The 19,998-nt window shown below is 49.0% G+C and overlaps 1 protein-coding gene across 9 annotated transcripts in view; it reads right to left on the reverse strand.

Annotated features, from left to right (window-relative positions):
- Positions 1 to 235: 235 nt before the first annotated feature.
- Positions 236 to 19,998, reverse strand: part of GLIPR2 (GLI pathogenesis related 2) — a 36,811-nt gene continuing 17,048 nt past the window's right edge. For 2 of the 9 annotated variants that reach the window (XM_025359114.1, XM_025359113.1), the window contains 4 exons: positions 16,328 to 16,436; positions 15,534 to 15,637; positions 13,216 to 13,293; positions 239 to 1,778 (listed from right to left, as the gene is read on the reverse strand). In XM_025359114.1, the coding sequence (XP_025214899.1) occupies positions 1,618 to 1,778; positions 13,216 to 13,293; positions 15,534 to 15,637; positions 16,328 to 16,436 (452 nt within the window). In that variant the 3' untranslated portion in view covers positions 239 to 1,617. Of the gene's footprint in view, positions 1,909 to 3,540; positions 3,681 to 13,215; positions 13,294 to 15,533; positions 15,638 to 16,327; positions 16,437 to 18,009; positions 18,056 to 19,998 lie in introns of those variants that run through there. The other 7 variants (XR_003115915.1, XM_025359112.1, XM_025359111.1 and 4 more) reach the window with 7 other exon arrangements.

Consider the following 19,998-nt stretch of genomic DNA (forward strand, 5'->3'; position numbering starts at 1 on the left):
CTTAGCTGAAATTCCCAGTCCATGGCCAGCCTGGTGATTGGCTGCCGTTGGATCCAGTGTCCACTCTAGTCTAATCAGTTCTGTGCTGGTGGGTCACATGGCTTAAAACTTGGCCACTTAAGCAACACAGTCCACAGGGAATGGATTGCAGGTATTCTGGGATTAATCAAGAGAGGGATTCAGAGTCATGGATAGTCTCAGCCACCGAGAATCAGGTATAAATCACATTGGAGGAGGATATTACACAAAGAAAAAGATTTTATTGTCTTCCTAGCCAATATCCCCGGCGAAATTAGAGGCATAGCTTGAGACTGGTCACAGTGCAATACAGACCCTCAGGAGCTGCTTTGAGGACTGGCCTGCCCAGATGCCTGCGGTTAAGCCAGCAGCCCCCTCACTCCCGCCCCTGCCATCTTGACAGACGGAGCTACCATGGTTTCAGGGACACTTGGCAGGGCATCTGGGTTGGTCCCTCCCACATGGACCTTGTAAAGTTGCTATTCAGGGGAACCTGGTATCGTTTCAGGCAAAACACAGAACCATATTAGCATTTCTAAGCCCCCTACCCCGGCCATCTCCCTGGAACATTTGGGCTTGTCGCACATTCCAGGAGGGAGCAGCAGCACAGCTGCAGCCACAGCTGCCAGGAACAGGCCTGGGCTCCCGCCCTGTGTTGGGGGAGGGCAGAGGGTGGAGGGCTTCCTCTGGGGGCTCTGAGTAAACTCACCCTCACTCCACCTCTCTGACTTCATCCATCCAAGGCTGCTTGGCCAAGAGCCCAGGCAGGGTGAGGGGCTGTCTCCCAGCCCAGGCCTGGGCTGCCTAGCAGAGGTGGGGGAGGGAGAGCTTCAGGCCTAGCCCAACTCTCCAGAAACCAGGGGTAGCCTGCTGAGCTCTGAAATGCCAGAAGTTTAAGAAAAGAGGGAAGGGGGCAAGAGGTGGTGGTAGTGGTACTTTGCTATTTAAAGGTAGAAGAATGCAAGGAAGTAAAGCTTTTTTTCTCCATTTGTTCTTTGGCGACCCCATTGGAGAATTCCAGAAGGCACGCAGGATGACATCATGTTTTACAACTGAGAAATCTCAGTAATTCTGTAAAATGGAGCCCCTGCCTGCTCCATGTTCCTGATGGAAGCTGCTTTATATTTATGTGCTTAAAGCTGTATTTTATGTCACATTTAAATGAGGGTTTAATAATCTTAATTATCTACCAAAAGTAGATTACGGCGCATGAAGATCACATAAAATGAACTTCACTTCTCAGCATCACAAACATTTGGAATACAGAAAGTCCAGGGATGGATATTAGAAGTAAGAAAAGTACAAAAGAAGTTTGCTTAAAAATAAAAAAAATTTAAAAAACGGATTCCCCCCTCCCCCCAATCCAAATAATCGTGGTCTAGGTAACGATTGGGATAAACGCTTCCTTTGCTCACTCCTGTAGTAAGAATGAGCTCACGCAGAACTGTATGCCCAAGTGTGTGTACCAGAAACACTCACATGCATCACACACACAAGCACATACACCCACAGGGACGGACGCACAGCCGGGTTTTGGTTGTTCTAGGCACTTCATATCCACGTTCTTAAGTCTGCCACCTTCCCATTACATTTAACAAGCTACTTCTTTGGTGGCAGGACGTTTTCTTCGAAGAAGCCCTCGTTGACAACATTCCCTGCTGGGAAGTATCTGGCCACCACAAAGGAGGATCCGTCACTTGCGGACGCCTTCCCCACGCCCATCTTCTTTGTGTTCTTCCATACCATGGCCGTGAAGTGTCCTGCAGGGGAACGGGCAGAGAGAGAGGGACACGGCTGAATTAGCAAAGCCTGAAGAAGGATGTGGCAAGGGATTCCTGAACCCCTGTACCATCTTGCCAGGCTCAGGTTAGCATGGTCTTCACAGACCCCCTGCAGGGAAAGGAGAGACAAAACGCTCTGACTGCCTGACTTCTTTTTTTTTCTTTCCCAAGATGGAGTCTTACTCTGTCGCCCAGGCCACAGTGCAGTGGCGTGATCTTGGCTCACTACAATCGCCACCTCCTGGGTTCGAGTGATTCTCCTGCCTCAGCCTCCCAGGTAGCTGGGACTACAGGTGCATGCCACCACGCCCAGCTAATTTTTTTGTATTTTTAGTAGAGATAAGGATTCACCATGGTCTCGAACTCCTGACCTCAGGTGATTCACCTGCCTCAGTCTCCCAGTGCTGGGATTACAGGCGTGAGCCACCGTGCCTGGCCAGACTGCCTGACTTCTAAAGCAGGTCCTTTCCATCAGCCACACTGACCTTACCCACCTCACCACCTTCCAACAGTCTCCCAGAGATCACGACAAAGCCCAGTGGCCCCAACAATTAGGATGCCACTTTACCTAGTGCCTGTGTCTAACTCTGTCCCCAAGCTGCAATCTCGAAGCTCTCCGGTGATCCCCTTTTGTTTTCATCTTACTGGACACCTGATGAACACTTCCTACTCTTCTCCTTTTCAAGGCACCCCTCCCCCTTTTGGTTTCTAGGATGCCACAGTTTCTTGCCATTCCTCCTGTCTCACTGCCTCCTCTTCCTCCTCCTCGCCCTCACTTATAGATATTGAAGGACCTGCACTTCCCAGGGCTTAATCCTGGGCTTTTTTCTTTTCCCTTTAAGCTCTCTTTAGGGAATTTCGTCTTTCCCTGGCTCCCAAATTTATTTCTCCAGCTCAAATCTCTGCTCTGTGTTCCAGACATAACTAATTACTGGACATTTCCACATGGATGACTCATAGGCATCTCAGATTTAACCTTTCCAAACCTCACTCCCAGTTTTTGTCCCCCTAGATTTATTCCTCTCCCAGTCCTCCCATCTCCATCAGCGGTACCTCTGTGCACACACTGCCACGGGGAGTCTGCATTCCTCCCTCTCCTTCCTTTCCCCCACAACAACCTAGCATTCAGTCTTGAAGAATCCAACTCTAAAATGCATCTCAGGTCCACCCACTCCCAAACCCTTGGTCCCAACTGCAAACTTCTCTCACATGGACCATTGCAATAGCCTCCTGACTGGTTCTATGGCATCCACCTTGGCCCCTCAAATTCATTTTCTTTTTTTTTTTTTTTGAGACGGAGTCTTACTCTGTCACCCAGGCTGGAGTGCAGTGTCATGATCTCAGCTCACTGCAACCTCTGCCTCCTGGGTTTAAGTGATCCTCCCACCTCAGCTTCCTGAGTAGCTGGGACTACAGGTATGCGCCACCACGCCCAGCTATTTTATTTTATTTTTTTTGTATTTTTAGTAGAGACAAGGTTTTACCATATTGTCCAGGCTGGTGTTGAACTCCTGACCTCAGGTGCTCTGCCCACCTCGGCCTCCCAAACTGCTGGGATTACAGGTGTGAGCCTCATTTTCTACTTAGTATTCAGAGTGACCATTTTGAGATATAAATCATATCTGTTTACTTCCCTGCTTAACAGTCCTTCACTCACGCCCCAATCCACCTAGAATGAAAGTGAACCCTTTGGTGCAGTGGCCTCCTCTCCATTCCTTGAACACACCAGGGTGTGTCCCACCACAGAGCCCTTGCACATTTTTTTTCTTCTCTTTTCCTTCTTTCTTCTTCTCTTTTTTCTCTCCCTCCTTCCCTCCTTCCCTTCCTCTTCTCTTTTTCTCTTATCTTCTCTTCTTTCTGACAGGATCTCTGTCACCTAGGCTGGATGGAGTTCAGTGGCGCGATCATAGCTTACTGCAGCTTCTACCTCCAGGGCTCAGGAGACCCTCCCACCTCAGCTTCCTGAGTAGCTGGGACCACAGGCACATGCTGCCACTGCCAGATCATTTTTCAAAAATTATTTGTAAAGCCAGGCACCATGACTCATGCCTGTAATCCCAGCACTTTGGGAGGCCAAGATGGGTGGACCATCTGAGGTTGGGAGTTCGAGACCAGCCTGACCAACACGGAGAAACCCATCTCTACTAAAAATACAAAATTAGCCAGGCGCGGTGGCATGTGCCTGTAATCCCAGCAACTCAGGAAGGCTGAGGCAGGAGAATCACTTGAACCCAGGAGGCCGAGGTTATGGTGAGCCGAGATGGTGCCACTACACTCCAGCCTGGGCAACAAGAGCAAAACTAGGTCTCAAAAAAAAATATATATATATAATATATATATACACACACACACACACACACACACACACATATTATATATATTTGTAGAGACAGGGTTTCCCTATGTTGCCTAGGCCGATCTTGAACTCCTGGGCTCAAGTGATCCTCCTGCCTTGGTTTCCCAAAGTGCTGAGATTACAGGTATGATCCATCACGCCTGGCCAAAACACTCTTCTGATGACCAACAACTTCTTGTCCCTTGGTCTTAGCCTAAATATCACTTGTTCAAAGAAGTCATTTGCAAACACCCTTTTATTTATTTATTTTTGAGACGGAGTCTCACTGTTGCCCAGATTGGAGTGCAGTGGTGTGGTCTCAGCTCACTGCAACCTCTGCCTCCTGCGTTCAAGCAATTCTCCTGCCTCAGCCTCCCAAGTAGCTGGGATTATAGGTGCACACCACCATGCCCGGCTAATTTTTGTATTTTTAGTAGAGACAGGTTTTACCATATTGGTCAGGCTGGTCTTGAACTCCTGACCTCAGGTGATTCACCTGCCTTGGCCCAGCCAAGTTTTGGTATTACAGGTGTGAACCACCATGCCCAGCCTGTAAACACCCTTTAATTTACTGAACATCTCCCTCCCAAGACATTCTTACCACACTGTTTTTTTCCCCTACGTACCATTCTTCCCATTTGTGTGATGCATTTGCTTGATTATTTGTTTACTGTTTGGCTCCTTCACCAGACTATGAGTCCATATGGGCAGAGGCCAAGTTTGTTTTAGTCACCAAAATACACCCAGTACCTTGGCATAACCTGGCACATGGAAAGTGTAAAATAAACGTTTGAAAGAATGAGTGGAATCGATGAATAAAAGTAATATAGAAGATCCATCTCGGACTCCAGTTCTGCCTTCACTGGAAGTACAGCCTTCTATGTTTTGAGCTTTTTGAGATTTCGACACATTGCAGCCTCGTTCAAATCCTTCTGCTCTGAGCCAAACATCTCAGTTCCTTTTCAAGCTGCTTGCTCCAGCTCCAGACACCACCAGGTCTTGCTGAGGCCTATTAGCATCAGTCTCTCATTTCTCAGACTGCCTGTCCTTTCCTCTCTGGTCTTTTCAAGCTACGAATATAGCTTAGCTTCCAAATCTCCTCCCATTTGGGAGTCAAAGAGTTGATGCTGTAATGCATTCCTTGCTCAATGATCATAAATTTTTTTTTTTTTTTGAGACAGAGTCTCACTCTATTGTCTCAGCTGAAGTGCAGTGGCACGATCTCAGCTCACTGCAACTTCTGCCTCCTGTGTTCAAGTGATTCTCGTTACTCAGCCTCCTGAGTAGCTGGGACTACAGGTGAGTACCACCACGCCCAGCTAATTTTTGTATCTTTAGTAGAGATGGGGTTTTGCCATGTTGGCCAGGCTGGTCTCAAACTCCTGATCTCAAGTGATCTGCCTGCCTCAGCCTCCCAAAGTGTTGGGATTACGGGCATGAGCCACCGTGCCTGGCATAAATTCTTATTTGTTGGGGAATAGAGGCAGGGTGTTCATCTCTTCCATCTTTATGGTTTAGCATTTACAGAGATCAATGAGACATTTGTTTTCTGTGTCACAGGATAACATTCATTTGCTAAAGCAACACTGAAGAGATTGCTCTCTCCTAAATATCTGGCTTATGATTGAGCAAGCTATATGAGGGCAGGTGCCACATCTGTTTTACTGATCACCATACACCTAGTGTTTAGCACTGGGCCTGGCACATAGTAGATGCTCAATAAATATTTGATGAAGAAAGGAAGAAACAGAGGGAGGGAAGGAGGAGGAAAATCATGATCAGAGTAGCTAAGATTCCCATAGGGTGGTTAAGAAAGAAAAAGGGCAACCACTTCACACCCAGTAGGATGGTTATTATAAAAAACAGAAACAAAAATAATAGACTATAACAAGTTTTGGCAAGGAAGTGGAGAAACTGGAACTGTTGTGCACTGCTGATGGGAGTGTAAAATGGCACAGCTGCTCTGGAAGACAGTACGGCAGTTCCTCAAAAAATTAAACATAGAATTGCAATGTGACTTAGCGATTCCACTTCTAGGTATATACCCAAAAGTACTGAAAGCAGGGATTCAGATATTTATACACCCATGCTCCCAGCAGAGAGGTTAAATGATTGGCCCAAAGTCACACAGCCCGGCCGGGCGCAGTGGCTCACACCTGTTTTCCCAGCACTGTGGGAGGTTGAGGTGGGTGGATCACTTGAGGTCAGGAGTTCGAGACCACCCTGGCCAACGTGATGAAACCCCATCTCTACTAAAAATAGAAAAATTAGCCAGGTATGGTGGCGCACGCCTGTAATCCTAGCTCCTGGGGAGGCTGAGGCAGGAGAATTGCTTGAACCTGGGAGGCGGAGGTTGCAATGAGCCAAGACTGCGCCATTGCACTCCAGCCTGGGTAACAGAGTGAGACACCATCTCAAAAAAAAAAAAAAAAAAAAACAACCCATAAAGTCACACAGCCCAAGTATCCATCAACAAATGAAAGGATAAGCAAAATGTGGGATATATATATATATATGTATATATGTGTGTATATATATGTATATATGTGTGTGTGTGTATAATAGAATATTATTCAGCTTTAAAAAGGAATTCTGAGGCCGGGCATAGTGGCTCATGCCTGTAATCCTAGCACTTTGGGAAACTAAGGGGGGTGGATCACCTGGGGTCAGGAGTTTGAGACTAGCTGGGTCAATGTGGTAAAACCACGTCTCTACTAAAAATACAAAAATTAGCTGGGTGTGGTGGTGGGTGCTTGTAACCCCAGCTACTTGGGAGGCTGAGGCAGGAGAGTCGCTTGAACCTGGGAAGCGGAGGTTGCAGTGGGCCAAGACTATACCACTACACTCCAGCCTGGGCGACAGAGTGAGGCTCCATCTCAAAATAATAAAAAATAAAAAAATAAAAAGGAGGCTGAGTGTGGTGGATCACGTCTGTAATCCCAGCACTTTGAGAGGCCAAGGTGGGCAGATCAAGAGGTCAGGAGTTTGAGACCAGACTGGCCAACATAGTGAAACCCCATCTCTACCAAAAAAAAAAAAAAAATTAGCTGGGCATGATGGCGGGTGCCTGTAATCCCAGCTACTTGGGAGGCTGAGGCAGGATAATCTCTTTTTTTTTTTTTTTTTTTTTTTTTTTGAGACGGAGTCTTGCTCTGTGCCCCAGGCTGGAGTGCAGTGGCGCGATCTCGGCTCACTGCAAGCTCCGCCCCCCCCCGGGTTCACGCCATTCTCCTGCCTCAGCCTCCCAAGTAGCTGGGACTACAGGCGCCCACCACCTCGCCCGGCTAATTTTCTTGTATTTTTAGTTGAGACGGGGTTTCACCGTGTTAGCCAGGATGGTCTCGATCTCCTGACCTCGTGATCCGCCCGTCTCGGCCTCCCAAAGTGCTGGGATTACAGGCTTGAGCCACCGCGCCCGGCCCAGGATAATCTCTTGAACCCGGGAGGCAGAGGTTGCAGTGAGCCAAGATGAGGCCATTACACTCCAGCCCGGGCAACAGTGTGAGACTCCTTCTCAAATAAAATAAAATAAAAAGGAATTCTGACACGTGCTCTAATATGGGTAAACCTTGAAAACATGATGCTAAGTGAAATAAGCCAGACACAAATGGACAAATACTGTATGGTTCCATTTATATGAGGTAGCTAGAATAGTTAAAACCAAAAGCAGAACAATGGTTGGGGTGGGGTGGGTGGGGATGGTTTCCGGATGAAACTTATTCTCATAAGGAGTGCGCAACCTAGATCCCTTGCATGAGGAATTCATAATAGGGTTTGTGCTCCTATGAGAATCTAATGCCACTGCTGATCTGACAGGAGGCGGAGCTCAAGCAGTAATCTCACTCGCCCACTGCTCACCTCCTGCTGTGCGGCCCAGTTCTTAACAGGCCATGGGCCCATACAGGTCCACCGCCCAGGAGTTGGGGACCCCTGGTCTAAGGGGTACTGAGTTTTAATCTGTGAAGATGAAAATAATTCTAGAGATGGATGGTGGTGATGATTGCGTAACAGTGTAAATGTATTTAATGCCACTGAATCGTACACCTAAAATGGTTAAAATGGTAAATTTTCAGTTATATATGCTTTACCACAATTTCTTTTTTTTTTTCTTTTTGTTTTTTTTAATACATGGCTTCACTCTGTTGCCCAGGCTGGAGTGCAGTGGTGCAATCGTGGTTCACTGCAACCTCAACCTCCTTGGCTCAAGCAATCCTCCTACCTCCTACCTCAGCCGCCTGAGTAACCAGGACCACAGGCACATGCCACTGCACCCAGCTAGTTTTTTAATTTTTTAATTTTTTTTTTTTTTTTTTGAGATGGAGTCTCGCTCTGTCACCCAGGCTGGTCTTGAACTCCCAACCTCAGGTGATCCGCCCACCTCAGCCTCCCAAAGTGCTGGGATTACAGGCATGAGCCACGGTACCCCGCCTAGTTTTTAAATTTTTTTGTAGAGACGGGATCTTGCCATATTGTCCAGGCTGGTCTTGAGCTCCTGGACTGAAGGGATCCTCTTGCCTTGGCCTCCCAAAGTACTGGAGTTACAGGCATAAGTCACCACATCTAGCCTATTTTACTAAAAAATTAAAAAACGAAAGTGGGAGAGAGAGGAAGAGACTGGCGTCTACACTCTTCTAATTCTTTAGGGAAGAGACAAAGTCGGTGCTTCCCATTGCATCCTGTATATGGTAAGGACTGAAATAAATGTTTGTGGATTAAATTCTATTTTTTCCCCTATAGTTAAACTTCTTTTAAAACTTTTTTTTTTTTTTTTGAGACAGAATCTCACTCTGTTGCCCAGGCTGGAGTGCGGTGGCATGATCTCATCTCACTGCAACCTCCACCTCCTGGGTTCAAGTGATTCTCCTGCCTCAGCCTCCTGAGTAGCTGGGATTACAGGTGCACACCACCACACCCAGCTAATTTTTGTATTTTTGGTAGAGATGGGGTTTCGCCATATTGGCCAGGGTGGTCTTGAACTCCTGACCTCAAGTGATCCACCTGCCTTGGCCTCCCAAAGCACTAGGATTACAGGCATGAGCCACCATGCCTGGCCATTTAAAACATTAAAAAATTTAGCTATAATTTATTTGTCTGCATTCACAGAGGACTGAAAGTTACTAAATTGTTTATGAAAATAATCAAATGTAAACACGAATCTAGTTGACATGATACAATTGAAGAATGAAAAGAAAACAAACCCTAAGTACAATTATGCATATTTGCCACTATCTTTAAACTTGTATTAACTGCTGTTTAATAAGCTCTGGTTTCCACCCAGAATAGAGGATAAAGATTGCTTGCCTATTTGCCCTTGGCTCTTCATACATTTGGGTCACAGCTCCAGGCTCTCGGCAGCCTGGTGTCCCTACTTCTACAGGCCATTTCCAAAGGCTCAAGTCCTTTCTTACACTAGCCTGCTCTCACAGGAGACCACATGCTTGGGCCATTGACCCTCCCACTCTCTCTGTCTCCCAGAAAAGGAAGAAGCTGCCATTTATCCACTGGTTGCCAAGAAAATAATTAGACACAAAGTGCACATCAGCAGCACAAGTGCCTGTGGCAGCCTTTTCCAAGCTGATGAGGCTAAGCAATCTTTTTTCTCGCGGGGGTGGTTTCTGTCTGCACAGAGGGAATTAAGCTATGGGTATTCAGAGATGAAGTAAATGACACAACTTCCTTAGCAACCATCAAATACACACTGGTTGCTAACTCTAGTCCACTAACGAAGGTTCCTTTTTGTTTTTCCTAAAGGGATGACATCTTCTTTCCTGCTGTGAATCAAACTTCCTAGAATATATCTTTGAAAAACACACTAAATATGTCACAGTATATCCTCGCAAGGGAATAATGTGCAGAGGTAAGAAAGAATGAACGAGCACTTTTTGTATGATATGGCACACTCTCTGACAAGCATAAAACAGGTCATATACTCTGACACCAGAGTGCAGAAAAGGGAAGAGAACATTTATACACACACGCTGGCGTAAGCACAGGATAACTCCGGAATGATTCACAGGAAACTGGTATCTCTGGTTGTCTCTTGGGAGTGAAAGTGCTAGGGGTCAGGGCTGGAAAGAAAACTTTTCACCTTCGATAGCTCCCAATGTTCATATCATATAAAAATATTATTCATCAGGAGGCTAAGGTGGGAAAATTGCGTGAACCTGGAAGGTGGAGGTTGCAGTGAGCCGAGATTGCGCCACTGCACTCCAGCCTGGGCAATGGAGTGAGACTCTGTCTCAAAGGAAAAAAAAAAAAAAAAAAAAAATATATATATATATATATATATATATATAAAAAATTCATTCAGAATAAGCATACATAATAAAACATAAATAAACATAATATAATTTAAACAGAATATATCAAAGTAATGATAAGATATTATTTCTCTTCACTCAGCACACTGCAGTGACTGACCAGCATCCTTCATCACAAGATGCTGGCCTGGGTGGGGTTGGATTATAGGGTATTTCTTTTTTTTTTTTTTTTTTTTTGGAGACAGTCTCACTCTGTCACCCAGACAGGAGTGCAGTGGTGGGATCTTGGCTCACCACAACCTCCACCTCCAGGATTCAAGCAGTTCTCGTGTCTTAGCATCCCGAGTAGCTGAGATTACAGGCATGCATCACCACACTCGGCTAATTTTTGTATTTTTAGTAGAGATGGGGTTTCACCATGTTGGCCAGGCTGATCTTGAACTCCTGACCTCAAATGATCTGCTTGCCTCGGCCTCCCGAAGTGTAGGGATTACAGGTGTGAACCACTGCACCTGGCCAAAGGGTATTTCAAAGGCTCTTTCACCTACAACAAGGACTCAGGTCAGGGAATCCATGAACAGAGATGCAGCAAGGAGGAGTTGCAGACAGGGTCTGGGGGAGGCTGAGGCAGGATGGGCATGAAGATCTTTAAGGGTCTTGCAAGACCCCAGTATGACACCACCCAAAATCTCATTCCTGTCTTAGGATCAGGCTCTGTCTGCCCCCAGGCACTGCCTGTTGGTACCTGGAACAGCACAAGGGCTGGCTGCTCTGGGATTTTCCTCTTTAGGGATGGGAGGTGTAGGGCAATGAGTGAAATGAGTAGTCAGTGATCATGGAAAGTTGGGCTCTGACTCTTGTGAGAGTCCTGTCTTGGAGTGGGAGTGGTGGAAAAAGCATCATATCAGAGACAGAAGGCATGAGAAAGGCTGCTTCCCTTTTCTAGGCCTCAGTTTCTTCCTCTCCAAAATGGGTAGAATAAAGCCCTACTTTTTTTTTTTTTTTTTTTGAGACAGAGTCTCGTCCTTGTTGCCCAGGCTGGAGTGGGCAATCTCCACTCACGGCAACCTCTGCCTCCCAGGTTCAAGTGATTCTCCTGCCTCAGCCTCCTGAGTAGCTGGGATTACAGACACCTGCCACCACACCTGGCTTTTTTTTTTTTTTTTTTTTTTTTGCATTTTCAGTAGAGACAGGGTTTCACCATGTTGGCCAGGCTAGTCTTGAACTTCTGACCTCAGGTGATCCACCCGCCTTGGCCTCCCAAAGTGTTAGGATTACAGGTGTGAGCCACCGCGCCCGGCCTGTGGAGGCACTTTCTAATTACCACGTGGTGCGCACACACACACACACAGTGCTAGTTAATAACTTGCTCGGACACGTGTCCGATTGCTCAAGAATCTTGCTCATGGGAAAAGCAAACCCAGAAGCTATGAAATAAGACGTCTTCTGGACATCATCTCTATTAAAAGAAGACAAGGTCCTGCCTACACATCCTTAATCAATAGCAGGAACTTGTTACTGGTCCCTCCCCACACTCTTAGATATCCTTGCCCTAGAATCACCTGTTCACACTCAAAGCCCTGCCAGCCCGGCCTGGAGTCCTGCAGGGGTTAATGGAGGGGAGGAATGCCTCAGCAGATGCTTCTGCCTCTGCCCCAGAGTCCCAGGAACAACGCAACACAACATGGTTGCAGAAACCCCCACCCTGAAGGGCAGGCAGCAAACCACAGGAAACGGTGACTGGCGCTGAGAACCTGTCACTTCCTGCTTCTGGAGCACCCCTCTAGAGGGTGGAAGGCCTCAAGGCTCTCCTTGTGGGTGGGACAGATGGGGTAGGAGGAACGAGGTGAGCAGAGTCCCTTTCTCTGTTTTCCTGGTGCCTTCTGGTCAGAGAAACTCCCGCCCCCTTCTAACACCATCCTGGGCCCCAGGCGGCTCTGAGTCGGTTTTGAGGAAAGACAAGGAGACTGGTGAGCCCAGCAAAAGGCAGAGGGAGCCCAGGGCACAGGGCAGCTGCCCAGAGGGACCGTGGGGCACAGAGCGGCTGCCCGGAGCTTTTGTCAGGGGAGGCCTATGGGAAGGGAACATGGACGCACGGAAGGTTCCTCCCTACACTTGAATCACCAGCTCTCAGGATATCCCTTAGAAGCCACCTTCTCCCTCTCCCCTGGGAAGAGGGGACAGGAATTGACTCAAGTCCACACAGCAAAGGGTGCCAGAGCTGAGACTAGATCCAGGTTCTCTGCACCCCAAGCTCCTCAACTGCAAACTAGAGCAGAAAGGGGAAGGGAGAAAGCCAGGGAGACCGCGAGGGTGGGGGAAGGGTGTGGGGTGTGGAGGGAGGAGTGCCAGCAGATTGAGCCTTCTCCTGATGGCCCCAGGGAGCCATGACAATTGAATCAGGAGAGCATCAGGGGCAGAGACAATTTTAGAAGTATTGAGGCTGCTGGAGAGCAGGATGGATGGCAGAAAACAAGACTAGACACAAGGTGACCAGTTCAGGAATGAAGCTCCAAGCAGCTTTGGAAATCCAGTCTCCTATGACACACTCCAGGAATGGGAAGAGCTCTGAGCTGATGGGGCAGGATTCAGCAGCTGGGGGATCACAGAGGGAGCAGAGCACGTAGCAGGGGGAAGCTGGAGATGTAATGGGAAAAGGAGAGCTTTGGTCTGTGGTCAAGGTCAATCCAGAGAAACATGGAAGAGGTTAAACAGGAAGGAAAGGGTTGATTTTTTTAGAGGGCTGGTTCGTCTCTGAAGTCAGACACCCAACCTGCATTGCTGCCCAGGGCCAGGCCCCTGGTGAGACCCTGCCACTCACCAGTCCCCGAGGTGAAGCCAGGCTGCTGGAAGTTATAGTTCTTGATTTCACTGTACCATCTATCAGCCACCTCCTTTCCTGTGTGGAAATGACATTGTTCTAAAACTCAGCCACAAAATCCACCCACTCCCTATTGCCTGCATCTCCTCCCATTAGCCCCAAGCCACCTATCCAGCAATTAGACATCTGAGAAAGCCCCAGTCAGCTGATGCATCCTGGATGCTGCTTTGCAGACTCCTAGGGACTCCCGCCCATGAGCATGGCCAGGCTGAAGAGTGGGCCTTCTGCGGGGCTGGGAAGAGCACTGGCCTGGGGTCAGGGAACCTGCACCTATCCCCCCCAACCCACACACACTGACTTGCTGTGTAATCCTGGGCAAAGCCTTCCCTCTCTGGGTCTCAGTACAATGAAAAGTTTGAAGGCAATATACTGCAAGGGCCTTCTGATGATGCTCCGAGTTTCTAGGAGACTATACTGTTATCTCACCCCATGTGCAGCTCTTGAAACATCCATAGTTGGAAAGACAATCAGGCTGGTAAGCCAAGGATCTCCACTGTGGGCAGGAGGGCCCTCACCTGGGGCATCCACCGTTCCCACAGGTGTTCATATGGGCAGGCGTTTCCCTGGGAGCTGATGCTCTCCCGGCCAGAGCCAGGAGTGGGGACCTCAGAGCAGTCAGTCTCAAATGTGTGCAAGAATCTTGTTTACGGGCAGATTCCGATTCAGTAGGTCTAGGGAGGGACCTAGGATTCTGCATTTCTGCTCCCAGATGCTACTGCTGATCCATGTTCCACACATCACCCTCACCTGGAGAGCCTTTAACAAATACTAATGCCTGGGTCCTTCCTCAGACCAACTGTGTCTGTCTCTGGAGGACAGACTCAGGCATTTTTTGTTGTTGTTGTTTGTTTGTTTGTTTTTTCTGAGACAGAGTTTTGCTCTTGTTGCCCAGGCCAGAGTGCAACGGCACGATCTCAGCTCACAGCAACCTCCGCCTCCCAGGTTCAAGCGATTCTCCTGCCTCAGCCTCCTGAGTAGCTGGGATTACAGGCATGCGCCACCACACCCGGCTAATTTTTGTATTTTTAGTACAGATGGGGTTTCTCCATGTTGGTCATGCTGGTCTCGAACCCCTGACCTCAGGTGATCAACCTGCCTCGGCCTCCCAAAGTGCTGGGATTGCAGGCATGAGCTACTGTGCCTGGCCTGGTATTTTTTTTAAAGTTTCACAAAAGATTCCAATGTGCGGCCAGAGTAGGGAACCACTGGCTCAGAGACCACCTACCCAACCCCCTCTCTGTAGAGACAGGAAACTGGGGGCAGAGGAGGGAGGGACCTGCTTAAGGCTCCCAAGGGAGCCCGTGCAAGGCTGGGATGGACCGTGTCTCCTGAATGCCCACCTTCCTGTCCTATGCCCTTCTCCCGGGGCCCATCAAGGGCCACAGCCTGGGCTTGGGAAGGAGCCTGCAGGCTGAGGGCGCGGCTTCGGAGGGAGGGGTGAGTAGGGGGTTCCCCAGGAGCTCACACACGCCTCCCAGTGGGGGTGCCAAGGACCATGCTGCACAGGAGCCCTGGCTTAGGCTGCCCTAGGGAAACCAAGAGCACTCGGGGGAACTCCCAGGAATGTGAGGCCGGGGAGGGAGTGAGTCATTCTCCCACTGGTGTTTGGAGAAAGCTTCAGAGATCCAGATAGCTCTCCAATATTCTTCCTAAAAAGCCACATCAGGGCTGTCAGGGTCAGAGGGTCAGAAAGCTCAAGAATGTCCGGGCGGCGCGGTGGGATCATTCCAGATTGAGACCTTGCATGGAGACGTTGTCTTTTCCATTATTATTTTTTTTTCCAAAATGGAAAAAGCTCTATTGCTTTTCTTCTATTACAAAAGTAATACACCAGCACTACTGGTAGTGTATCACCAGTACAGTAGGAAAGTAAAATTTCTCGGGAAGAAAATAACATTTCTCGGTAGCTGGGGATGCTCTGGTGCCCACAGAATCAGGCTGAGATTCTGTACAAAAGCGGTCTGTCTCCCCAGCCCCCACTCCTTGGCCGGGGAGCTTCTCCGAAAGTGGGGGCCTGGTCAGTCTGACTCATCTCTGTGTCCCTGGCACCCGGCACAGGCCTGGCACTGAGCCAGCCATCAGAGACCTTGTGGTGAACTGAAGTCAGCCTGGGAGCAGATTCAGAGAGCTCTGGTTTTCCTTTCCTTTCCTAGGCCTGTGGCTACACCGCGAGGGTGCTGGAGCCAGGAGGCATTTGAGGAGGACTTGTCCTTCTTCCAACTCCCACAGAGAGGAGAGAAGCTGACAATGTGACCCACCTGTCTGATCGTAGGATGCCCATGCGAGGTTCTCCCCACACTGGCCGCGGCTGGACTCTGGGCTGTGCTTGAGGATCCTCGTGCTGGCCAGGGCTTCAGAATACCTGCAGAGTCCACAGTGCCTCCTCAGAGCAGGTGCAGTTCAGAGAACCCCCAAAGTATGTGCCCCAAGCTAGTGTGGCTGAGTTTCCTTCCCTGCCCAGGGCTCGCAGAGGAGCTAGAGGAACACCACTCCTGCATGACTGCTGAGCCTCCCAGCAGTCCCATTCCACAGAGGAGCAAGTCAAGGCTCAGAGGAACAAAGGGACCTGCCCAGGAGAGTGACAGAGTGGTTATTCAAGTGTGGTTGTATCTGATCCCAAAACCTGGTCCCCGAAACCATGTGGGGCCCCCCTAACCTTTTTTTTTTTTTTTTTTTTTTTTTGAGATCTTGTCTCACTCTGTCACCCAGGCTGGAGTGCAGTGGCATGATCTTGGTTTACTTGGTTCACTTGGTTCACTGCAACCTCCACCTCCCGGGTTCAAGCGATTCTCCTGCCTCAGCCTCCCGAGTACCTGGGACTACAGGCACCCACCACCACACCTGGCTAATTTTTGTATTTTTAGTAGAGACAGTTTCACCATGTTGGCCAGGCTGGTCTTGAACTCCTGACCTCAGGTGATCCGCCCGCTTTGGCCTCTCAAAGTGCTGAAATTACAGGTGTGAGCCACTGTGCCTGGCCACAGGGCCCCTTTGTGACTGCAACAGTGGCACATGAAGGGCCCAAGTCACCCGGATGTGCTAGGGGACTCACTGTTGAGCCTCCCGGTTGAGCTTCTTGCAGAGCTTCAGTGGGGGGACGCCATGCTTCTGCCGATACTCATTGTGGGCCTTCAGGACCTCATTATGAAACTGTTTGGAAGCTGGAATGATTGCAAAATGGAGAATGGCTCAGTGCAGAGAAAACACTCATCAAAAGTGTAATGGCATGCTGAAAGCAACACCCAGCTCAAACCTCAGGCCATGTGGACGGGCTGCTGCTCCCCTCCAACACCTGGCACCCCAGCCAAGTGGCCCTGCTCCACGCCACTGCTCACCTTACCTGGCATTGTGCTCCATATCTCTGCACATCTAAAGCCCATGGATTATGTGGGGCCTTATGGGCCATGTTAGGGATTTGGGTCTTTATCCAAGGCAATGGGGAAGCCACTGAAAGGGAGCAGGGCAGTGAGCTCCATGTGTTTCTCAGAGACCCTGCTGGCTGCTAAGTGGAGGATGCACAGAAACACAGAGCAGATTTGGGGACCTGGACAGTCAGCAATAGGACTTCGGAAGTAAAATATCTGAAGGAGACCGGGTATCTCAGGCTGGATCTAGGGAGAGCAGAGGGGACTGGAATGGGCCAGAGCTGGGAGTCCAGAAAGAGGCCTCCTGGCTGGGGAGGAAGGCACCTCTGCTGGGTGGGTGAAGCCAAGGAGACAGAGGGACAGACAAAGAGACAAGGGAAGGACAGCCCTGGGGAAGCAGAGTGTGAGGGTGAGTTTTAGGTGCCGACTTGACTGAATTAAGGAATACCTCGAGAATTGGTAAAGCATTATTTTGGGGTGTGTTTGTAGGGGTGTTTCCAGAGGAGACTGGTGTGTGAGTCTGAGTGGGGAAGATCCACTCTCAACGTGGGTGGGTGTCATCCAATCAGACAACCTGGGGACCCACACAGAAACCTACTGCAGCGGCAGAGCCACCGCAGAGTCCCCACTAGGACAGTGCCTAATGGAGCTGCAGAAGTGCAGCCACCCCAAGACCCCAGAACTGTGGAGCTACCAGCATGCAACATGGGCCTGGGAAGGCTGAAAGCATGAGGCTTCGACCTGAGAGAGCTGAAGCCGGACAGCCCTAAGCCTTGGGGGTGGGGCTGCCTGAGGCCCTGGGGCCCAACTCCCACCCAGTGTGCCCAGGAGGCAGGAGATGGAATCAGAGGGGATTATTCTCCAGCCTTAAGATTGAATGTTTTCCCTACTGTGTTGTGGACTTACTTGGGACCAGTTACCTTCTTTCCTATTTCTCCCTTTTGGAATGAGAACGTCTATCCTATGCCTGTCCCACCACTGTATTTTGGAGTAGATAAGTTATTTTGATTTCACAGGCTCACAGCTGGAAGGAATATGTCTCTGGGTGAATTGTGCCTTAAATCTCACCTGTATCTAATTTAGATGAGACTTTGGACTTTGAGTTGGTGCCAGAACAAGTTAAGACTTGGGGCTATTGGGATGGAATGAATATATTTTGTATGTGGGGAGGACATGAGTTTTGGGGAGCCACAGGCAGAATGCTTTGGTTTGAACGTCCCCTCCAAAACTCATGCTAAAATTTAATTGTCAATGTAACAGTGTTGAGGAGTGAGATCTTTAAGAGGTGATTAGAGGGCATTATCACAGGACTGGGCTCCTGGTAAAAGAATGAGTTTGGCCCGGCCTTCTCCCTGTCTTGACTGCTTACTTGCCCTTCTGCTTTTCCACGGGATAATGCAGCATGAGGGCTTCATCAGATGCCAGTGTCATGCTCTTGGACTTCCCAGCCTCCAGAACTGTGAGCCAAATAAATGGTTTTTTAATAAATTACCCAGTGTGTGGTATTCTTTTATAGCAGCAGAAAATGGACTAAGACACAGAATAGGAGAAGAGTGTAGCAAAGAAAGTGGAGGTGGTGGGAGGGTGAGTGGTATGATCAGCAGGCCCAGGGCTGCAGTGGGGAAGAGGTGAAGCCCATGCCCAATTAGGTCATGATCTCAGAAAGGGCAAAGTCAAGGAGGCTGTGGTTAGGGAGAGAATAAGTAGGTGAAGCCAAAAGCAAGCCAGATCAATAGTGAACAGAAGCCATACCAATTTGGATCTGAAATGATCCCCATCCATCCATCCATCCACCATCCTCCATCCATCCATCCAATATCTTCCATTCATCTGTCCATCCACCATTCATCCAACATCCTCCATCCATCCACCCATCCACCTAATATCTTCCATACATCTATCCATGCAACATTGTCATCCATCTAACATTACCCATCCATCCAGCATCATTCATCCATACATCTACCATTCATCCAAGGCCCATTCATCTATCCTCCATTTACCTGTTCATCTGCTCTCTGAGTGCTTCCCCTATGCCATGTCCCATATCGTTTGCTAAGGGTCCAGAGACAAGTCAGTCACATGTTGCTCTCAAAGAGCTCACATATGGAAGGCAGGCAGCCTTGTAAACAGACACTAGCCATGTGATAGGTGTCAAGATGCAGGTAAGCATAGATGCAAAAGGAACTTGGAGATTAACCTAACATGGGATCAGGAAGGAGGCAACTCCCAATATGAGGCCCCAGAAATGTCTGAACAGGGGCCAGCCAGCCAGGCTATGATGAAGACACCGAGCACCTTACTCAGGAATCTGAGAGTTCCCTTCTGTGGAAATGGGGGTGAGTTGGATGGGTTCTGAGTGAGGGCCACAGAAGGCCCTTCTGCTGAACTGGTCCCATCAGGCCACAGCCTGTCCCTCAAAGACTGGCTGTGGGTAGTGGCAGGAAGGGTGTGAACCATAAAGGAAGTGCCACGCTCTTCCTCTACCCCAGGTCACCTTCACCAGTGCCTTTCTCCTACTCTGCTGCCTTTCACCCAAGGCTGAGGAGATGATGCAACAGGGAGTCCTCGTCCCTTTTCTCATAGCCAGATCTCCCATGTCTCCTGGGCCCTCAAGTCAAATCCCATGGAATTTCTGAGGGGACGTAAAGGAAAGAAGACCCAGGGCTTGCCTTCAGGGGGTTTGGGGGCTGCAGACCCAGGAGCTACAGACCCAGGAGGGGAAGGTAACCGCAGGTCACACCTGCATGGTGGAGCTGTCCACGGGCCTTCTGAGAAAGAGGAAGTAGACTGTTAGATAAAGAGTACGTGGACCAAGCTCTAGAACTTGGGCTCATTAAGGCTGTCCAGTGAGGTCCAGTCACAGTAATGTGGGCAGGGCAGGGATATGGGGGCTCTGAACCCCGGGATTGTGAGGTTTTGGTTACCAGGCAGAGGTGGGGAGACCTGGAGGTGGAAACTGATCATGGGGACAGGCGTTAAGGCAGAGGGCGGAGCTACAACCTGAAGTATCAGGACTTCCTGGCCAACAGGCGGACCAAGCCCTTGTCAATAGGAAAAACAAAGATTTCAGGTCTACGGTGGAGAGGAGAAAAGCCAGAGGTGTTGTTTAACGTGTATAGAGTTTCAGTTTGGCAATATGAAAAAGCTGTGGAGCTCTGGTGCATAGCAATGTAAATATACTTAACTCTACAGAACTGCACACTTAAAAATGGTTAAGATGATACATTTTATATTATGCATTTTTACCATGATAAAAAGATTTCAGGGTTAGCATGTTAATGTGGTATTTGGGATAAGGAGTCAGAGAGGCTTTTAAAGAATATCTCACAGGGAAATGCCAGGGGCGATGGCAACT

The sequence above is a fragment of the Theropithecus gelada genome, chromosome 15 (genome assembly GCF_003255815.1).
Source record: "Theropithecus gelada isolate Dixy chromosome 15, Tgel_1.0, whole genome shotgun sequence".
In the NCBI taxonomy this organism is placed as follows: Eukaryota; Metazoa; Chordata; class Mammalia; order Primates; family Cercopithecidae; genus Theropithecus; species Theropithecus gelada.